We start from the raw sequence: 17367 nt of genomic DNA, 5'->3' as shown, positions 1-17367 counted from the left end.
GGCAGACGAGGCTAGGGGAAGTGACAAGTGGTGCTGCGTTTCCGTGGGTGTTGGGAGCGGGTCCTCTCTTTTACTACACAACGTATTGAAGTCACCGAGTGCATCTAAAGCAGAAACTTAAAAGGAGGACGCGACACCTCCTGTGGGCTCCTCAGAAATACAAAACAAAAAGTTTGGAGAAAGTTCATCGAGCTGACCAATGGCGATTTTCGGTTTCCCGCCCCGCCCCCCCGAGCCCCCCCCCAGCCCCCCCCACCAAGGCCACCCCCCGCACCCCTTGGTGAAAGTTCTCGGGCTGCCATTGGCTGTGGCTAGGGGTGGATCCGGAACCTGTTCGCCGCGGAACCTTCGGCTAGCGGCTGCAGTTGGGCGGGGGTGCGTCTTTGTGGCGTGGTTTCCGGGCGGCTCTCCTCCTTTGCATGCGGCTCTGTGTTCTGAGCGGCAGTCAGCCATGGCCCCGCGGGTGTGGCGTCGGCGGACCCTGGAGCGGTGCCTGAGGGAGGTCGGTAAAGCCACCGACAGCCCGGAATGCTTCCTCACGTAAGTGCTCGGAGTCCGGGCTCTGGTGCAGCTCAGGACTCGCATGGGCGCGGACTGCGGGCCCCCGGCAAGTGCCAGAGTAGGGGGAAGGCAAAGGGAAGGGGAGCTCCCTTTTCCTTAGATTTCAGGTAGTTTACGCTCTCCTAGCCTATCACACTTTTTTAGATGGTTAAGAGCTGTGTAGTGTGGATCTCCCAGTCGTGTGCTGTTGAAATCAAACTAACTGGGTTATTCCTGTTTCGAGGCCTCAGTTGCCGCACCCCCCCCCCCGCAAGATGCACCGGGTGGATTGCTCTTTTTTCCATGTGCTCCCAGAGCACCCAGTGCTTACTTACTCATCAGACGTAATTGAAAGTATTAACTTGTCGCTTATCTATCCACCCCACGACTTGAGCTTCTCGAGAGTTAAGGCTGTCTTTCGTCTCCCTTCCCGGCACGAGCTCGTGGTATTTTGTTCAAAGACTGTGAAAAGATCTAGGAAATTATGGCTCTCAGATTTATATTTGAAACCCGACCTTGAAGCTCACAGCAACTACAGCCATACACTCTCAGCATCTCAGATTTAGTATATCCAAAATGAACTGTTGGTTCTGTTTGCTCCCTGTCCTCTGCCCTCCCTGAGATCCTTTCCCCATGCTCACCACCTGCCTTCCCTATTACAGTGAGCAGCACCTCTGTCTTTCCAGTCCTTCAGACACGAAACTAAGCTACTTCCTTGATGTCTTCCTTTTTTCTCAATTCTACATCCAGTTATTAGCAAATCCTGTCAGTTAGTTCTCTGAACTATGCTATCCTGAATTTGATTATTTCTCACCGTATTCACAGCTGTAATCCCAGCGCAGTTCTGCATCCTTTGCCCGGATGACTGCATCAGCCTCCTGATCACCCTAATTTCATTCCTTTTCCTCAACAGGCCTTCTTTCCAAAGCATAAATTTAAATCATTTTGCGTCTCTGCTTAAAAACCTTCACTTCTAAAATGACAAACTCTTATGTCTGAGACCTTCACGATCTGTCTCCCACCCACCTCTCTAACCTTCCCTTCTGTCTCCTTCACCGCACTTCAGCCAAGCTGGGCTTTCTGCTCCTCAAACTCAACCAGTGCGTTTCTGTCTTAGGAAATTTGTTCTTGCTGTTTCCTCTGCCTGGAGTACATGTTTCCACAGCTTTGTAAGACTGTCTCCTTATAAATAGGTATCATCTCAGATGTCACATCCTCAGAGAGGTATTCTCTGACCACTCTTATTAAAGCAAGTATTGACCATGGGCTGACTGAATGGAGTGGCCTGTAATATAGCAGAGTTGAGAATTTAAGGTTAAGATTCACTCTCTATCTTTAGGCAAATAGATCTGTCACGGTTTCCCTGTCTAAAATCCAGATAGCAGATTCACAGATACTTGGTTGACACCTTTTATATACTAATGTGGTTCTTTGGCAAGATAATACACTGTTGGGGGCCAGAATCTATACATACTTAAAATTAACATTTCATGTGCAGCAACCTGGATGGACCTAGAGAATATTATGCTTGGTGAAGTCAATCAGACAGACAGAGGAAGACAAATACTGTGTTATCACTTACATGTGGGATCTAAAAAGTAATACAAATGAATGTATATAACAGAACAGAAACAGACTCACAGATATAGAAAACAAAATGGTAGTTACCAGTTGTACGGGGGAGCAAGTTAGGGGTGTTGGATTAAGAAATACCAACTACTGGGCCTCCCTGGTGGCGCAAGTGGTTGAGAGTCCGCCTGCCGATGCAGGGGGTGCGGGTTCGTGCCCCGGTCTGGGAGGATCCCGTGTGCCGCGGAGCGGCTGGGCCCGTGAGCCATGGCCGCTGGGCCTGCGCGTCCGGAGCCTGCGCGTCCGGAGCCTGTGCTCCGCAGCGGGGGAGGCCACAGCAGTGAGAGGCCCGCATACCGCAAAAAAAAAAAAAAGAAATACCAACTACTATGCATAAAATAGATAAGCAACAAGAATATACTGTATAGCAATGGAATTGTCTTGGCCATTATCTTGAAATAACTTTTAATGGAGTATAATCAGTAAAAATACTGAGTCACTGAAACTAATATAATATTGTAAATCAGCCATACTTCAGTTTTTTTTAAATTTGATTTTGCCCAAGAGTTGGGCTTTTAAAAAAAAATTCTGAGTGCTGTGAAATTGTTACCTATAATTATAAATCTAATTTAACTTCTCCCTGCCCCCTTAATAGCATTCAAGATGAACTGGCATCAAAGTTTACTTCTTTAACAAAAGTACTTTATGACTTTAATAAAATACTAGAGAATGACAGGAAACGTGGAAGTCCTTTACAAAGACTGATGATAAATAATTTTGATGATGAGCAGATTTGGCAACAACTGGAATTGCAGAATGAACCAATTTTACAGTACTTCCAGAATGCAGTTAGTGAAGCCATTAAAGATGAAGACATCAGTCTTCTCTCAGAGATTGAGGTGCAAGAGTGTGAAGAGGATGCCTCAGAGATGGAGGCCAGTGGCGAGGAGGACCTAGAACAAGATTTGGAAGAGGAGGAAGAGAAAGTGTCAGACCTGAGTGGTGATGATCCTGAAGAGGATGAGAGAGCTATAAACTCAAGCAAATTGGATCTGAGGAAAAGCCCAGATTTCAGTGATGAGGACTCTGACCTTGACTTTGATATCAGCAAATTGGAACAGCAGAGCAAGGTGCAAAACAAAGTGCCTAGGAAACCAACGGAAAAGTCCATAGTAGATGATAAATTCTTCAAACTCTCTGAAATGGAGAGCTTTTTAGAAAACATAGAAAAGGAAGAGGAACAAAAAGATGATGAAGAAGAGGAGGATATTGATTTTTTTGAAGATGTCGATTCCGATGAAGACAGAGGACTGTTTGGAAGTCAGGATCTTAAGGTAAAGTTTTGGGAGAGGACAGAGCATTCGTTTTGCCTCCTCAAATTAGATGGGGTTCTGTTTCTCCAGAAGAGGTTTAAAATACTTCAAAACTCACCAGGGCATAAGTGAAATATTTAGATCAGTTGAAAAAAAAAAGACTGGAAAAATTAAACCAAAGCCATTGTTTCCTTATCACAGAATACTTGTTTTGTAGCTTCAGAACCACAGTCACACATGTTAGAGAGGTTCAGAATTTTCCCTCAGACATGGATTTTCATCAAGCACTAGAAATAAGAGTGAAAGGAAGGCATTTGTGTACTTTATTTAGGCAGGGATATTTTGGAAATAATTGTAGTTAGAAGATTTAGAGAGAAGAATATCATGCTCTATCTAATCAGTCATAAATCAATCTATACTGCCATTCAGTTTGTTGTGGTCTAATAGTTCTTAGGGTTTTATGGTAGTGTTTTTAGTTGCCAATTTCTCCTGTACAGTATGCATACACATTTATGCATGATTTAATGTATTTTCCTATCCTTGATTTAAGGTGTTAAAAGTATTTATGTTTTAGTCAGGTAAAAGTTCCAGAAACCTGAAATACAAAGATTTCTTTGATCCAGTTGAAAGTGATGAAGACATAGCAAGTGTCCATGATGATGGTGATGAACTGGCTTCAAGTGAAGAGGAAGAAATTGCTGAAGAAGGAGAAGAAAGCTTTTCTGAGATGTGAGTATTTTGAATCCTTTACACTGTAAGCTGGAGGTACCCCATCCTATTTGTGTACTCCTGGGTGTCAGCTGTGATTGTCCTAAGAATTGGGATTCTCTAAGATCAGAGAGTAGATTCTCTAAGATCAGAGAACCTCAGGATAGCCAGAGGAAAGTCTCCAAATTTGAAGGGACGTCAGAGATGATCTAGTGCAGGTAAGCATCACTGGCACTAGCACGCAAACCCTTCTTACGAGGAGCTCTGATTTGTTTTTTTGTGTCAGTAAAAATACGCTGTTGTTACTTGGTGAGATAAGTTTGTATTATAGATAGATGAAAAATTTGTTTTCTATGTATTGGACACTTTGTTCTGTTTCACCTAAATCCTTCTGTTCCTTAGTAACTGAATGACTTTAGAAGTTCTAAATATTTAATTGCGTTAAGTCTACAAAAGAAGAACTTTAATTACTAAGTTTGTTTCTTTTTGTTTTTCTATCGGAAAGTGGTGTGTTTCCTTTCATAAGTGTTTTGGTCTTACAGGGATGAAGATAATGACCTTGAAGAAAGTGGAGACAGTAAACAACATAAAGAAACCTTGAAAAGAGTGACCTTTGCTTTGCCAGATGATGAGGAAACTGAAGATACAAATGTCTTAAATGTACAGAAAGACTCTGATGAAGTCAAATCCTCTTTTGAAATAAGACAGGAAAAGGTAATAATTAGGAATTTTAAGGGATTTTTTCATATGCTTGACATGACTGTGGAAATCACAGACTACTAACTAATCTATCCAGTTTTGTTTTTTGTGTTTTTTTGGTGGAACACTTAACTGTCCTTAAAAAAAAACCAAAACAAAAATCTTGCAGCTGCTTTCTGTAGCACACTGTATAGAGATAACCATGTGGGAAGCAACTAATTTGCAAAAATCAATGCTGCATTTCCCAACCTGTGGCTTTCAATCTGGGGCCCATCTGTAAAACTTGTTTCTTTTCTTTCTCCGTGCTGTCTTTATATCTGGGGCATGTTTTTCCTAAGTAGCTGTCCTGTGAGCCTCTCCTGGTAACTGTTTCACTTGCTCTTAAGGATACTGCCTATCTCAGATGGCTTCTGCGAGTTGCCAAGTAGCCAGAATTTTAACTAATACCATCTCAAACACATCTTCCAAAGTCGATAAAAATTATTTCCTTGTGACAATTTCAGATGAACAAAATGTTATTTGAAAACAATAGATACAGCCTGGGTCCAAATATTTGGCTTTTATCATTTAACTATCTTAAAATTAGATCACACAGTTCGAAGTGAGACTAGGCAAATAACTAAAGATACCAAGGATATCAAAAGAATCATTTTAAAAAGAGAATCTGGGGGGACTTCCGTGGTGGTTCAGCAGTTGAGACTCCACAGTTCCACTGCAGGGGTTGCGGGTTTGATCCCTGGTTGGGGAACTAAGATCCCACATGCTGCATGGTGCGGCCAAAAAGAAAGAGAATCTGAGTTAAATACATGATTGTCAGATTGTTTCCAGAAGAAAAAGTCTTAAGAAAAAAAAAAATTGAAAGAAAATATGAACTTTGTTCTTGAGTTAGTGTCCTTCCCTCCCCACACCCCTGCAAAAAAAAAAAAAAGAGAAGCAGGTTTAGTTTTACTGGGGAACTATATCAAACCTTCAAGAAGTAGATAATTTAGTTCTGTTTGATCAGTTCCTACATATAAAGAGTAAAGCTTCCAAACTTTTCTTGTGAAGCTGTTGTAACATGAATACCCAAACCTGACAAAGGTAACATTAAAACACACACAGTCTCACTTATGAATATTGATGCAAAAATCCAAAATAGCTCAATGAAAGAATAATGCTACCACAATCAGGTGGGCCTCATCCTCTTGATTCAGGATTAGGAAATCTATTAATTTAATACTTGTTATAATAGGTTAAGGAGAAAAACCATATGGTCACCTCCATATATATCAGAAATGACATTTAATAAAATTCAATATCCATTCCTAATTTTTTTTTTAACTTCTAGTGAAATATAAACACATCTAGCCAAAAGGTGCCATCATGTTTAATGGTAGAATTCTAGAAACATCCCTTTAAAATCAAGAATAAGACTATTCCCATTACCACTATTACTATTTCCACTGTTACTTAAGATTCTTATATAAGTGTTATTTAGCCAGGACAACTACAAAAGAAGATGATAAGAAGTGAGAAAAACTGAAGTGAAAGCATTAATATTTGCAGAGAATACTAGAAAAACCAAACAGATGAATTGAAAAGCTATTAGGAAAAATAATTCAGTAGGTAGCTGAAAAGGCTGGCATTTTATACACTGTGAAGCCATTATAGATGCCACGTTTTTAGAGGTAAGAGATAATTTGGATTGTGGGTGTGGAGTCAGGAGGGTCAGGCTCCATCAAATATTGATGTTCTAATAAAAAATTACTTAGTCTTGGAATGCTCTAATAATTAAAATTGATAGTGGCTTGTGAATAAATAGGTCGTTTGACTAGAACAGAGCCCAGAAATATACCCAAATGCTGCTGGGAGAAGTAAGTAAATTATAAACCTGGCATTCCAAATCAGTGGGGGAAGGAGGTTATCCACAGCTCCTCATCCCACCTCAGGGGACGGGAATAGGTCACTACTGACATCATTAAAAATGGCAAGGGCAAAACAGAATTGTGTTCAGGAACAGTACATTTCTTGCTCTCCCACTGTTAAAAATATTAGTTGCTTTTAGTCAACTATAAGTCTAGTTTTCTTCCCTAAACATGTAGTAACTCTTTTTCTGTCTCTTAGATGAATGAAAAAATTGCATCTTTGGAAAAACAGTTGTTGGAAAAGAAACCTTGGCAACTTCAAGGGGAAGTGACGGCACAGAAGCGGCCCGAGAACAGCCTCCTAGAAGAGACCCTGCACTTTGACCACGCCATCCGTATGGGTGCGTGTGGCCACCGGGCTCCTGCAACTGTTCGTGTCTGTGCCTTTTCTATGGTTCTCATAGATTTGGAGTAATATTTCTTTTCCCCAAACTTTATTTTAAAAACTTGTAAACATATAGAAAAGTTGAAAAAATAGTACAGTGGACATATGTATGCCATTCAGCTGGATTCACCAGTTGTTAAGTTTTGGCCATAATTGCTTTCTCCCCCCATTTATGTGTGTGGCTGTGTGTGTGCACTTTTTTTCCCGAGTCATTTGAAAGTAAGTAGCCAACATCATGACACTTTAGTCCTGAGTACTTTTATTTTTTTCTAAGAACTAAGACATTCCCCTGTACGGCCACAATACCGTTAATCCACCCAACAATTACTAATATACTAGTGATGCCTAATGTATAGTCCATAATCAGTCCTGCTAGTGATCTGCTTACAGTGCCTACTGTCATTGTCCAGTGATTAAATTATGATTCCAGCCAGAACCCTGATTATCTCATTGAATTCTTTCTTGTACCCGTTAAGTCAAAATGAATTTCTATTTTATTCAGTGCTAGAGAATGGAAAAGAGGGGGCAAGTCCCCAGGTGCATGGGTTAAAAGTGTTAGCATTTGCTACCGTATGTATTTTGTAGTTTTGTGGTTCTCAAATTTCAGGGAGCATCAGAAAGGCTAGTTAAAACACACAGAGGTATCCCTTTTTCTTCCTCACTTTCTGATTTAGGAGATGTGGGGTGGGCCCAAGAATTTGCATTCCCAGATGGGGGTGATGCTGAGGTTCAAGGACCACCCTTTTCATACCACTGCTTAGTTTCTATATACCTAATGAGTACATGTCCTGTTTCCTTTAGCACCTGTGATCACAGAGGAAACCACTGTTCAACTAGAAGATATCATTAAGCAGAGGATAAAAGATCAGGTCAGTAAGAATGAAATTTAACTTAATTCAAAATTCACTGAAATGTTTAGAAATATGTAAGAATATTCTGGGAGTAGGAATAACACTCTTTATTTTCATAGAGTATTTGTTCTATCAGTTCTTCATTTAAAACCCCTAAGTCTACACCAGAAGTGTCCTTGGCCTTTGTTGTGTGAGGCACTGCCGTCACACAACAAAGATGGGTGTCGTGCCTGAGGAGAGTGGGGTGACCAAAGAGTTTTTGTTTAAAACTTGATCTTATTTTGTAAACTTAGAGTAAAACTTGGGTACATGACACGTGCACCAAGAGATGGCTTTTTTTTTTTTTTAATATTTATTTATTTATTTGGCTGCGTTGGGTCTTAGTTGTGGCATGCAGGATCTAGTTCCCTACACAAGGATTGAACCCGGGCCCCCTGCATTGGGAGCAAGAAGTCTTAACCACTGGACCACGAGGGAAGTCCCGAGATGGCTTTATAACATGTTTGTTTAAAATAGGAAGGGTTTGAAGGATGGGGACTGTATGCAGAAAATCTTTAAATTTGAAATGGAGCAAACTCTTGTCTTGACTGTTGAGCAAACCACAATGAGGAATTGTGGAGTTCAAGTTGGTAACCAGGAGAGAGACGTATTTAAAACAAAAAAGGGTACTTGAGTGATGCCCTTTCTGCATAATACTTACTGTGACTTGAGTAGTCATTTCAAATGGTGAAAATGAGTTCCTTTTTGCTGCAGTTTGCTTTTGCTTACTCTGGAAAGATTATATTCCAGCAGAGGATTCTTTTTTTTTTTTTTTTAATTTATTTATTTTTGGCTGCATTGGGTCTTTGTTGCAGCGCACGGGCTTCTCACTGCGGTGGCTTCTCTTGTTGCGGAGCACGGGCTCTAGGTGTGCGGGCTTAAGTACTTGCGGTGCACGGGCTTAGTTGCTCTGTGGCATGTGGGTTCTTCCCAGACCAGGGATCGAACCCATGTCCCCTGCATTGGCAGGCGTATTCTTTTTTATTTATTTATTTATTTATTTATTTATTTATTTATTTTTAGCTGTGTTGGGTCTTCGTTGCTGCACGCGGGTTTTCTCTAGTTGCGGCGAGCTGGGGCTACTCTTCATTGCGGTGGCTTCTCTTGTTGTGGAGCACAGGCTCTAAGCCCGCGGGCTTCAGTAGTTTGGGCGCGTGGGCTCAGTAGTTGTGGCTTGCGGGCTCTAGAGTGTGGGCTCAGTAGTTGTGGCACACGGGCTTAGTTGATCTGCAGCATGTGGGATCTTCCCTGACCAGGGGTTGAACCTGTGTCCTGGCAGGCGGATTCTTAACCACTGTACCACCAGGGAAGTCCCTCCAGAGGAAGATTCTTAAGGGAGCCTAGAAAGACGTTACAGATTTTATCTGTCAATTTGTGTTCTGTGTGTCTTTCATATTTTAGGCTTGGGATGATGTCGTACGTAAAGAAAAACCTAAAGAGGATGCATATGAGTATAAAAAGCGTTTAACACTGGACCATGAGAAGAGTAAATTGAGCCTTGCTGAAATTTATGAACAGGAGTACATCAAACTCAACCAGGTAAGGACACTGCTAAGGCGAAGCCGTTGTCATTCAGGGAGGAGAGGTGGAGAACCACCTCTGCAGGTTCTACCTGCTCTTCGAAATGTGTGAAATACCGAAGTCTTGACCTTTGGGGTCACCCTGTGTAGTGTGAGAGAGCATGCTAGGAGTAGAGGGGCTGCAGTGTTCCCACTGAGTGTCGGGGGCAGAGGGGGTTTGGTTTGCAGTTACTCATTGGTCACCTGCTACTTTCACAGCTAATTATGAACTTTCCAGCAATTATGCTACAATTTAAAAACCATTTCTCATTTGTACTTTAGAAGTTGTTGATAAATTTTATAAGATTATTTGTGAATTCCTTCATGTATTTGGGTCTGGTGAGTTTTTGGTGGTTGTTTCTTTTTACTTAAGAGTGTTAAAAAGTACTTTTAGTCAAATAGGACAAAGTCATATTTCCAAAAATGTTGAATTCCCAATATAACAAATTGAATTATTCCTCACATTTGATTTGCTGGGAATGTGGTCAGTATGTGCCTGGGGATGAGGTGGCATTTTTATCCTGCAAGAGCATTTAAGATTCCATCCAGATTTTGTTAATTAATGCCACTTAGGCAGCAACAGCAGATAGGGCCCTAATGCCACTGTGAAGCTGAAGAACTGGAAGGATTTGAACTAAAATTTTTCCCGGCTGCCTTGCCACCCAAGGTGGTAGTTGAAGGGAGATGTGTACAACCTCAGTCAATGCTTAGTGAAAATCCACCTACTATGAGGCGATTCAGTAAATACAGGAAGTATCTGGTAACCATGAGAGGTAAAAATGAAATTATGTAGCTCGTATCAGGTCTTTAAGTGATAGTTTTATTTCTCTCTTGGACATCAGCAGCCAGTTCACAAGTTTCTGAGTGTGGACTCAATTTAGGCTAATCCTAGACTCATTCATTCCATTAAGAGTTAGTCTGTCAAGGATGATCTGAATTTCCTGAAGAGTGGCAGCTGCCCTGGAGGGAATAAGCAGAGTGCTGATAAACAGCGTGTGAATGAACGTTAACCCTTAGATCTGTGTGTGTCAGGAAGATGCTGGATGTCAGATGCATTGTTTCACAGATATAACCTGGGATGAGGGCAAAGGACGTGGCTAGGATTTTAAAACGTGTTAAGTTTAAGGAGTAAAAAGCAGTAGTATGTGCTTAGACATGGCTGGAAGGGGGCACTGACGGACACTGGACACACAGACCTGGGTGTGTCTCTGGCATTAGGGTAACCGGGGTAAAGAGCCAGTTGCTTCCCAGTGGTGAGTGGTAGTGGTGGTAGTGGTTTTTCATGGGTTCATCAATAAGTAACCAAACAAAAAATTTTGGCCTCTTAGAATGGCATTTTGGTCATGGGGAAAGAGAAGTGTGAAATTTACCTTTTCTTAGTGAAATGAAAACTGCTGTCAATTTTTCCAATGTGATTTAATGAGAAAAATCTTTAACAAATTACATATACGTTTGTCCCTGCAATCCAAATGAATATTTGGATAATTTTACAAAATCTTCATTAACTCCTTAGTTTTATTTTTTGCTTTGTTTCTTGTTTTTAATTGAGTTGAGATTCACATAACAAATTAACCATTTTAAAGAGAGCAGTTCAGGGGCATTCATGGTGTCGTGCAACCACTACCTGTATCTAATTCAAAAACATTTTTGTCGCCCCGAAATGAAACCCCACACCCACTAAGCAGTTACTCCCAGTTACTCAGCCACCCCTCCCCTGACAGCCACCAATCTGCATTGTATCTGTGGATTTACTTACTCTAGATATTTCATGTAAATGGAGTCATACAACCTGTGACCTTTTATGTCTGATGCCTTTTATTTAGCTTAATGTTTCAGGTTGGTGACGTGTCCGTAATTTATCCCCTTTTTTATAGCTGAATAGTATTCTGTTGTGTGTGTACCACAATTTACTGATCCAGTCACCGGTTGATGAGCATTTGGGCTGTTTCTGCCTTTTGTGAATAATGCAGCCAGGGACATGTGTGTCCATGTACTTGTTTGAGTACCTGCTTTAATTCCCTTGGGCATATACCTAAAAGTGGAATTGCTGCTCCTATGGTGATTCTCTGTTTAACTTTTGGAGGCACTGCCTGACTCGTCTCCACTGTGCCTGCACCATTTTACGTTCCCAACAACACTGCCTAAGGGTTCCGGTCCTTCCACAACCTGGCCAATACTTGTTATTTTCTGTTTTGTTTCTTTTTTTTTTTTTTTTTTTTTTCTTTGCGGTATGCGGGCCTCTCACTGTTGTGGCCTCCCCCGTTGCGGAGCACAGGCTCCGGACGCGCAGGCTCCGGACGCACAGGCTCAGCGGCCATGGCTCACGGGCCCAGCCGCTCCGCGGCATATGGGATCCTCCCAGACCGGGGCACGAACCCGTATCCCCTGCATCGGCAGGCGGACTCTCAACCACTTGCGCCACCAGGGAGGCCCTGTTTTGTTTCTTTTTAAATAGCCATCCTAGTGGGAGTAGTTTAGTTACTGACAGAAGTAGACATCAAGGGAACTAAATTGTATGTTCTAAATGTTAGTGGTGTAGTTGCGACAGCTTCTCAAGTGCACGTCATGTTTCTTCTTGGGTGGGTGCTAGCGCCGCCCTGGTATTGGTGACTTTTATCTTGCCTTGGAATGTTTCTTTGGAGCTGAAGCCTGGCAACGAGAAACTGGTGATACCCTATCAGCCTTGAGTGTTTTCTCCTGTGATGCCTGTGACTCTGCTTAGTCTGATAACGTTCAACTTATTTCCTAAGCAAAAAACAGCAGAGGAAGAAAATCCAGAGCACGTAGAAATTCAGAAGATGATGGATTCCCTCTTCTTAAAATTGGATGCCCTCTCAAACTTCCATTTCATCCCTAAGCCGGTAAGTGTGTTTACATCTCAGTGAACAGACAGAGCAGATGTGATTGTAATTCCTCTTTGAGCTTTTGTGAGACTCGTGCTTTATTTGGTTTCAGGATACAAACCTGCAGGAAGTCCCCATAAATTACAGGCAGGGCCTCCCATGAGGAAGGCTCGTGTCTGGTCCCATGACAGTTCTGGCTCCGCCCTGCTGGTCCCTGCCAGACCCTTGGCCTTAGCCACGGGGTCTCCTCAGTTCCCACCCTTCTTCCTTGTCTGGTCTCTGGTTGCTTGTGTGATGGTCTTGGGAGCATGTGTGGTGTCTGTACCTGGCATTTATTGAGCACCTGCCACCTGTCAGATTAGGTCCGTCATGTCCACTAACTCTTAACCCACAGAACCTGAGGCAAATACTACTCCTTCCACTTTGCAGGTGAGGACAGCAAGGCTTCGGGGTGGGAGGTGAGCCCTAACTCCTGGGCCCTTGCTCTCCCCACTGCGTGCTGTTCCCCCTCTGCCTCTGCGACTCCCGCCCAGACAGCTCAGTGCTCATCTGTTCTGCAGCTCCCTCCTGCTCACCAACTTCTGTGAGCCTGCAAAACATGCTGCACCAGCCTTCTGGTACTTGCTCGCCTGGTGCCCCCTGGGGTCACTTGTGTCGTCTGGAAGTGGGATGTCGAGCATCAAGGGCTAGTCCAGAGTCAGAGACCCGAGTCTGTCTGCCCCTCAGTGGCTTCGTGATGTAGGCAAATTGCCTAAGGTTCTGTCTGTACAGAGGAGGTGGTAACCTCCGAGGTCCTTTCCGATCCTTTGATGGTCGGGTAACTTTTCCTGTGTGAGTATTTGGTCATCACCTGCTTCTTTGTTTTTGTTTAATCCTGGTGTCCTTTACATGATGGTACGTTTTTGGTGGTGGGGCCCATCTTGAGAGTCTCAGAGTGCTTGGTCTGATGACCGTGTATAGTGAGCAGGTGAAGAGAGGAGAGGGATGTCTCCACCTTCTCGGCCAGCAGGTCCTGCTGTGGAAAGGTCTTACTCATGTGGAAAATGCGATCCCTTCCCTCCTTAAAAGACCCCGCGGGACGTGACTCCTTCCCATCCCTCTGGTCCTTGTGGTTTGCTCCCCGGCCACCCTGGTCTCCTTCCTTCCCTCCGGGCTCCTCCATCTGTAGGGTCTCAGGTTTGACACCTCCTCTTCCCGCGTCTGTCTCTGCCCTTCTCCCTCGTAGCCCCGTGGCACAGGTGCGCTCATTGGTGGATGGTTCATTGCTCACTACTTGTCTTCAAGCCCCACAGTTGTGTGTTTTTTTTTGTTTTTTGTTTTTCCGGTATGCGGGCCTCTCACTGTTGTGGCCTCTCCTGTTGCGGAGCACAGGCTCTGGACGCGCAGGCTCAGCGGCCATGGCTCAAGGGCCCAGCCGCTCTGCAGCACGTGGGATCCTCCCGGACCAGGGCACGAACCCGTGTCCCCTGCATCGGCAGGCGGACTCTCAACCACTGCGCCACCAGGGAAGCCCACAGTTGTGTTTTTTTTTGCGGCTGTGTTTGTCACACCAGCCTGGAGCCGGCTATGGGGAAGTCCTCAGACATCCCTTGGAATCTTGGGCCACAGTATAAGAGCCTTTCTTATTTCCTTGTCAGAAATGTCATTTCTGGTCTAGCTTCCTCTTGATATTGCTTGTTTCGTATTCAGGTTGGTATTTCACAAGTCATCTCCATGACTGTTAACCAGTCATCAGTTTCTGTTATTTTTTGGGTCGTCTCCATTTTCTCCATATTTATCTTTAAATTGTAGAATGGAACACAGTGCTCCTAATAAATAAATGAACAGTGGTCCAGGGGAAGAGATGATTTCTTTCACACTCTGACATTCTTCTCTTATTTAGAGTCCAGGACCCTCTTGTCTTCAGGGCTTGTTTTTCTTCCTTATGAAGGATCCTGGGGTGCATATCTGCCTAGTTAACTGGAACGTGGGCAGGACTGTGATAGGAAATGCGCTTGTGAGGTGGATAGCGCTGTGCTTTGGGACAGAGCCCTGTCTCCTGGGGCTCAGTCTCGTGTTCGCTCAGGACACCTACTCTTTCCCACTTTATCCTTTACTCCACTGCGGACCCCGTTGCCCCTGCATCAAGATGAACAGGACTAGTGTACAGAGCAGTAGTGTAAGTCTTCATGACCATTGTCCTTTTACTACCGTGAGTGGGATGCAACCATTGTAATTTCTGAATCCCTTGGGCAGTTCTTTCAAGAATAAAAAAAAAAAACCTAAACGACAAACAAATGGCCCTTCAGTTAGTGTTGCGTTCTTTCCTCCTGTTTTTATAATTTGTAGGTTGTGTTTATTTCAGTACTGTCTTCATTTTCCAAAACAACTTAGTATCATTTCATATTTCTCTTTGTAACATCTGTTTTTAGTTGCTGGAACATGTTGTTCCAATAAGCACCTTTCCTTGCAGCTTTTTCCATGTATTTCTTATAGTGAGCTTTTTTCCTATACCCAAAGGCAAGATAACACTTACAGACACTGTTAAACGGTGGATAGGATTGTTTGAGAATATACACCTACATGGCAGGTGGAATTTACTAACAGATGAAAGACCGTGTGTTTGAATATGGCAGACATGTCCTTCGAAAGTATAGAAATAATCTCCATGAAGTATTGTATGTATTGTACTTCAGTAGGTTCACAATTTAAATATTTTATGTGAGGACCACTTCTGACTTCCTGTTAAGTGTGTTGTCTCTTTTCTAGCCTGTTCCAGAGATTAAAGTTGTGTCGAATCTGCCAGCCGTCACCATGGAGGAGGTCGCCCCAGTGAGTGTCAGCGATGCAGCCCTCCTGGCCCCAGAGGAAGTCAAGGTGAGAAGCCAGTGTTGAAGCTTTAAATATCTGTTTATAAGTTGGTCGTTTATAGTCAGATCTCCATTTAAGCTTGTTTTCCTTGAGCTTGTAGTCTTTATTCTAACATATCTCAGCAGTTTCCAAGTATAATCAAATTAATAATATAGAATATTCAAATACGAGTCTTCTGTAATCAGGTATTATTATGAGATACAGATTGAGAAATATTATAAAAGCTAATTGTAAATATCCAACATCAGTATCTCGTTATAATTCAGTTTGAATATTAGAAGTTTGGGGTTAATTAGATGTTAGCTTAGGTGTTAGGTTTAAAACAAACTGCATATATTTAGCAATCCTTTGATATTAATCAGCATTTCCCCCTTTGTGTTGTATCCATGTAATGCTTATCAGTAATAGCATTTGGATCTTGGAAGGAGTTGGACATACCACATGCAGGCTGTTCCGGCCTCGTGAGCATGGGAGCTCTTGCCTTGCACAGTAATGGTGGCTTCTGCCGGGGCCTCGGCCTCCTGGCGCCTGGCAGCACGGCCCTCCTTTTTTGTGCTCATTTGCTTTGCTCCACCCACACTCACCCCTTCAGAGCCCCTGCCACCTCTGCTAGGCTGGGCTGGCAGCAGAAGAGAAAAGGGAGGAAATGGACCCTCACCAGCTAGGTTTCCTGCTGTCAGCCCCCCATGGCTGCCAGCAGCTCAGAGCTGGGCTGCTGCGGGCAGGTCACTGCAGGCCCCGGCTGGGGTCTCCGTGCTTCTCCAGGAGGGGCAGCCTGACGCCCCTGCTCTCCAGGATGCCTTTGTGAAGGAGTGTTGGGACTGAACAGTCGCCGTCAGAGAACGCATCCCGGGTCTTAGAGAGCTGAGTGACCAGAGCCCTTCAGGGTGTAGGCGGGGATGCTCTGCTTCTCACACTTGGCCGTCGGTGTACAGCCCATCAGCCACATTCCATGGAGCTGCTTCTCTTCTAATTTCCTGAGTTGTTAGTTTAGATTAATGTGTGTGTTTGTGGTTGTTTTTCACTAGGAGAAAAATAAAGCTGGAGATACAAAAACAGCTGCTGAGAAAACAGCTACAGACAAGAAACGAGAAAGGAGGAAAAAGAAATATCAAAAGCATTTGAAAATAAAGGAGAAAGAAAAGCGGAGAAGACTTCTTGAAAAGAGCAACCCAGACCGAGCAGGGAAATACACCAAAGCAGTAGCTTCCGAGAAGTTAAAACAGCTAACCAAGACAGGCAGAGCTTCACTGTTAAAGGTGAGGATGGGGCAGGAAAGCTGCTGGAGGGGGAAGGGGAGTGGATGGCAAGCTTTAGGTGATCTGGGTGGCGGAGTAACCGAGCCAGCCACCGCTGCACACCTGCAGAGGGGAGGGGACGGGAGAGGCCGTGGGGACTGGCCGGGTTTCTAATGCAGGGTCCTCACGGTCACCTGACATTGTGAGACCATTGTTGCAGTGTAAAATGTATATAATATCTCTGCACTAACTGATGTAAGTTTTCATAATCTTGTCTAGTTCTTTTTCATATTTATACTTTGATGCCCAGTTCTAATCCTTTGGTTTTTTTCATCTTTAAGCACATCTTACAACATGAACTTGTATTATTTTTAATTGCAGGATGAAGGTAAAGACAAAGCCTTAAAATCATCACAAGCATTCTTTTCTAAATTACAAGATCAAGTAAAAATGCAAATAAATGATGCAAAGAGAACGGAGAAGAAAAAGGAGAAAAAACAGGATATTTCTGTTCATAAATTAAAGCTGTAATGGATTTTGCATATAATGTAAATAGTAGCATGTAAGCTTATATTCTGTCATTGTTCTGTTTTGTAATAAAATTTTTGAGAACTTTTCTTTGCATGGATGGCAGATGTTTGAGAAGAGCAAGCCTTCATCTGGGTATGTGGCGGGACCTCTCTTCCCAGACCCTCCCCACAGTGTGCCCGCCCCAGGCCCAGCTGGTGAGGGGGCGGGCCTGCATGCTGGGAACCCCATCACAGCCAGCTGTCCACAGCAGAGGTCCTCACGTGTCTTCAAGAGGCCTTGATTTTCTTCTCCCACTGCCCTGTCATCCTTTCACAGAACAGTGGGATTTCCATGCGTGT

The 17367-nt window shown here is 43.4% G+C and overlaps 1 protein-coding gene across 1 annotated transcript; it reads left to right on the top strand.

The window, feature by feature from the left end:
* Positions 1 to 392: 392 nt before the first annotated feature.
* On the top strand, positions 393 to 17093 carry MPHOSPH10 (M-phase phosphoprotein 10). The gene is made up of 11 exons (XM_060095381.1): positions 393 to 540; positions 2765 to 3443; positions 3997 to 4151; positions 4673 to 4844; positions 6933 to 7074; positions 7920 to 7987; positions 9410 to 9547; positions 12318 to 12428; positions 15159 to 15266; positions 16289 to 16519; positions 16880 to 17093. Exons 1-11 carry the CDS (start codon positions 452 to 454, stop codon positions 17027 to 17029), a joined length of 2043 nt encoding a protein of 680 aa, XP_059951364.1. The 5' UTR covers positions 393 to 451; the 3' UTR covers positions 17030 to 17093.
* The last annotated feature ends 274 nt before the right edge of the window (positions 17094 to 17367 follow it).

Source organism: Mesoplodon densirostris, chromosome 4 (genome assembly GCF_025265405.1).
Source record: "Mesoplodon densirostris isolate mMesDen1 chromosome 4, mMesDen1 primary haplotype, whole genome shotgun sequence".
In the NCBI taxonomy this organism is placed as follows: domain Eukaryota; kingdom Metazoa; phylum Chordata; class Mammalia; order Artiodactyla; family Ziphiidae; genus Mesoplodon; species Mesoplodon densirostris.
The sequence above is the reverse complement of the archived record's forward strand: the minus strand, read 5'-3'. Positions and strand labels throughout refer to the sequence as shown.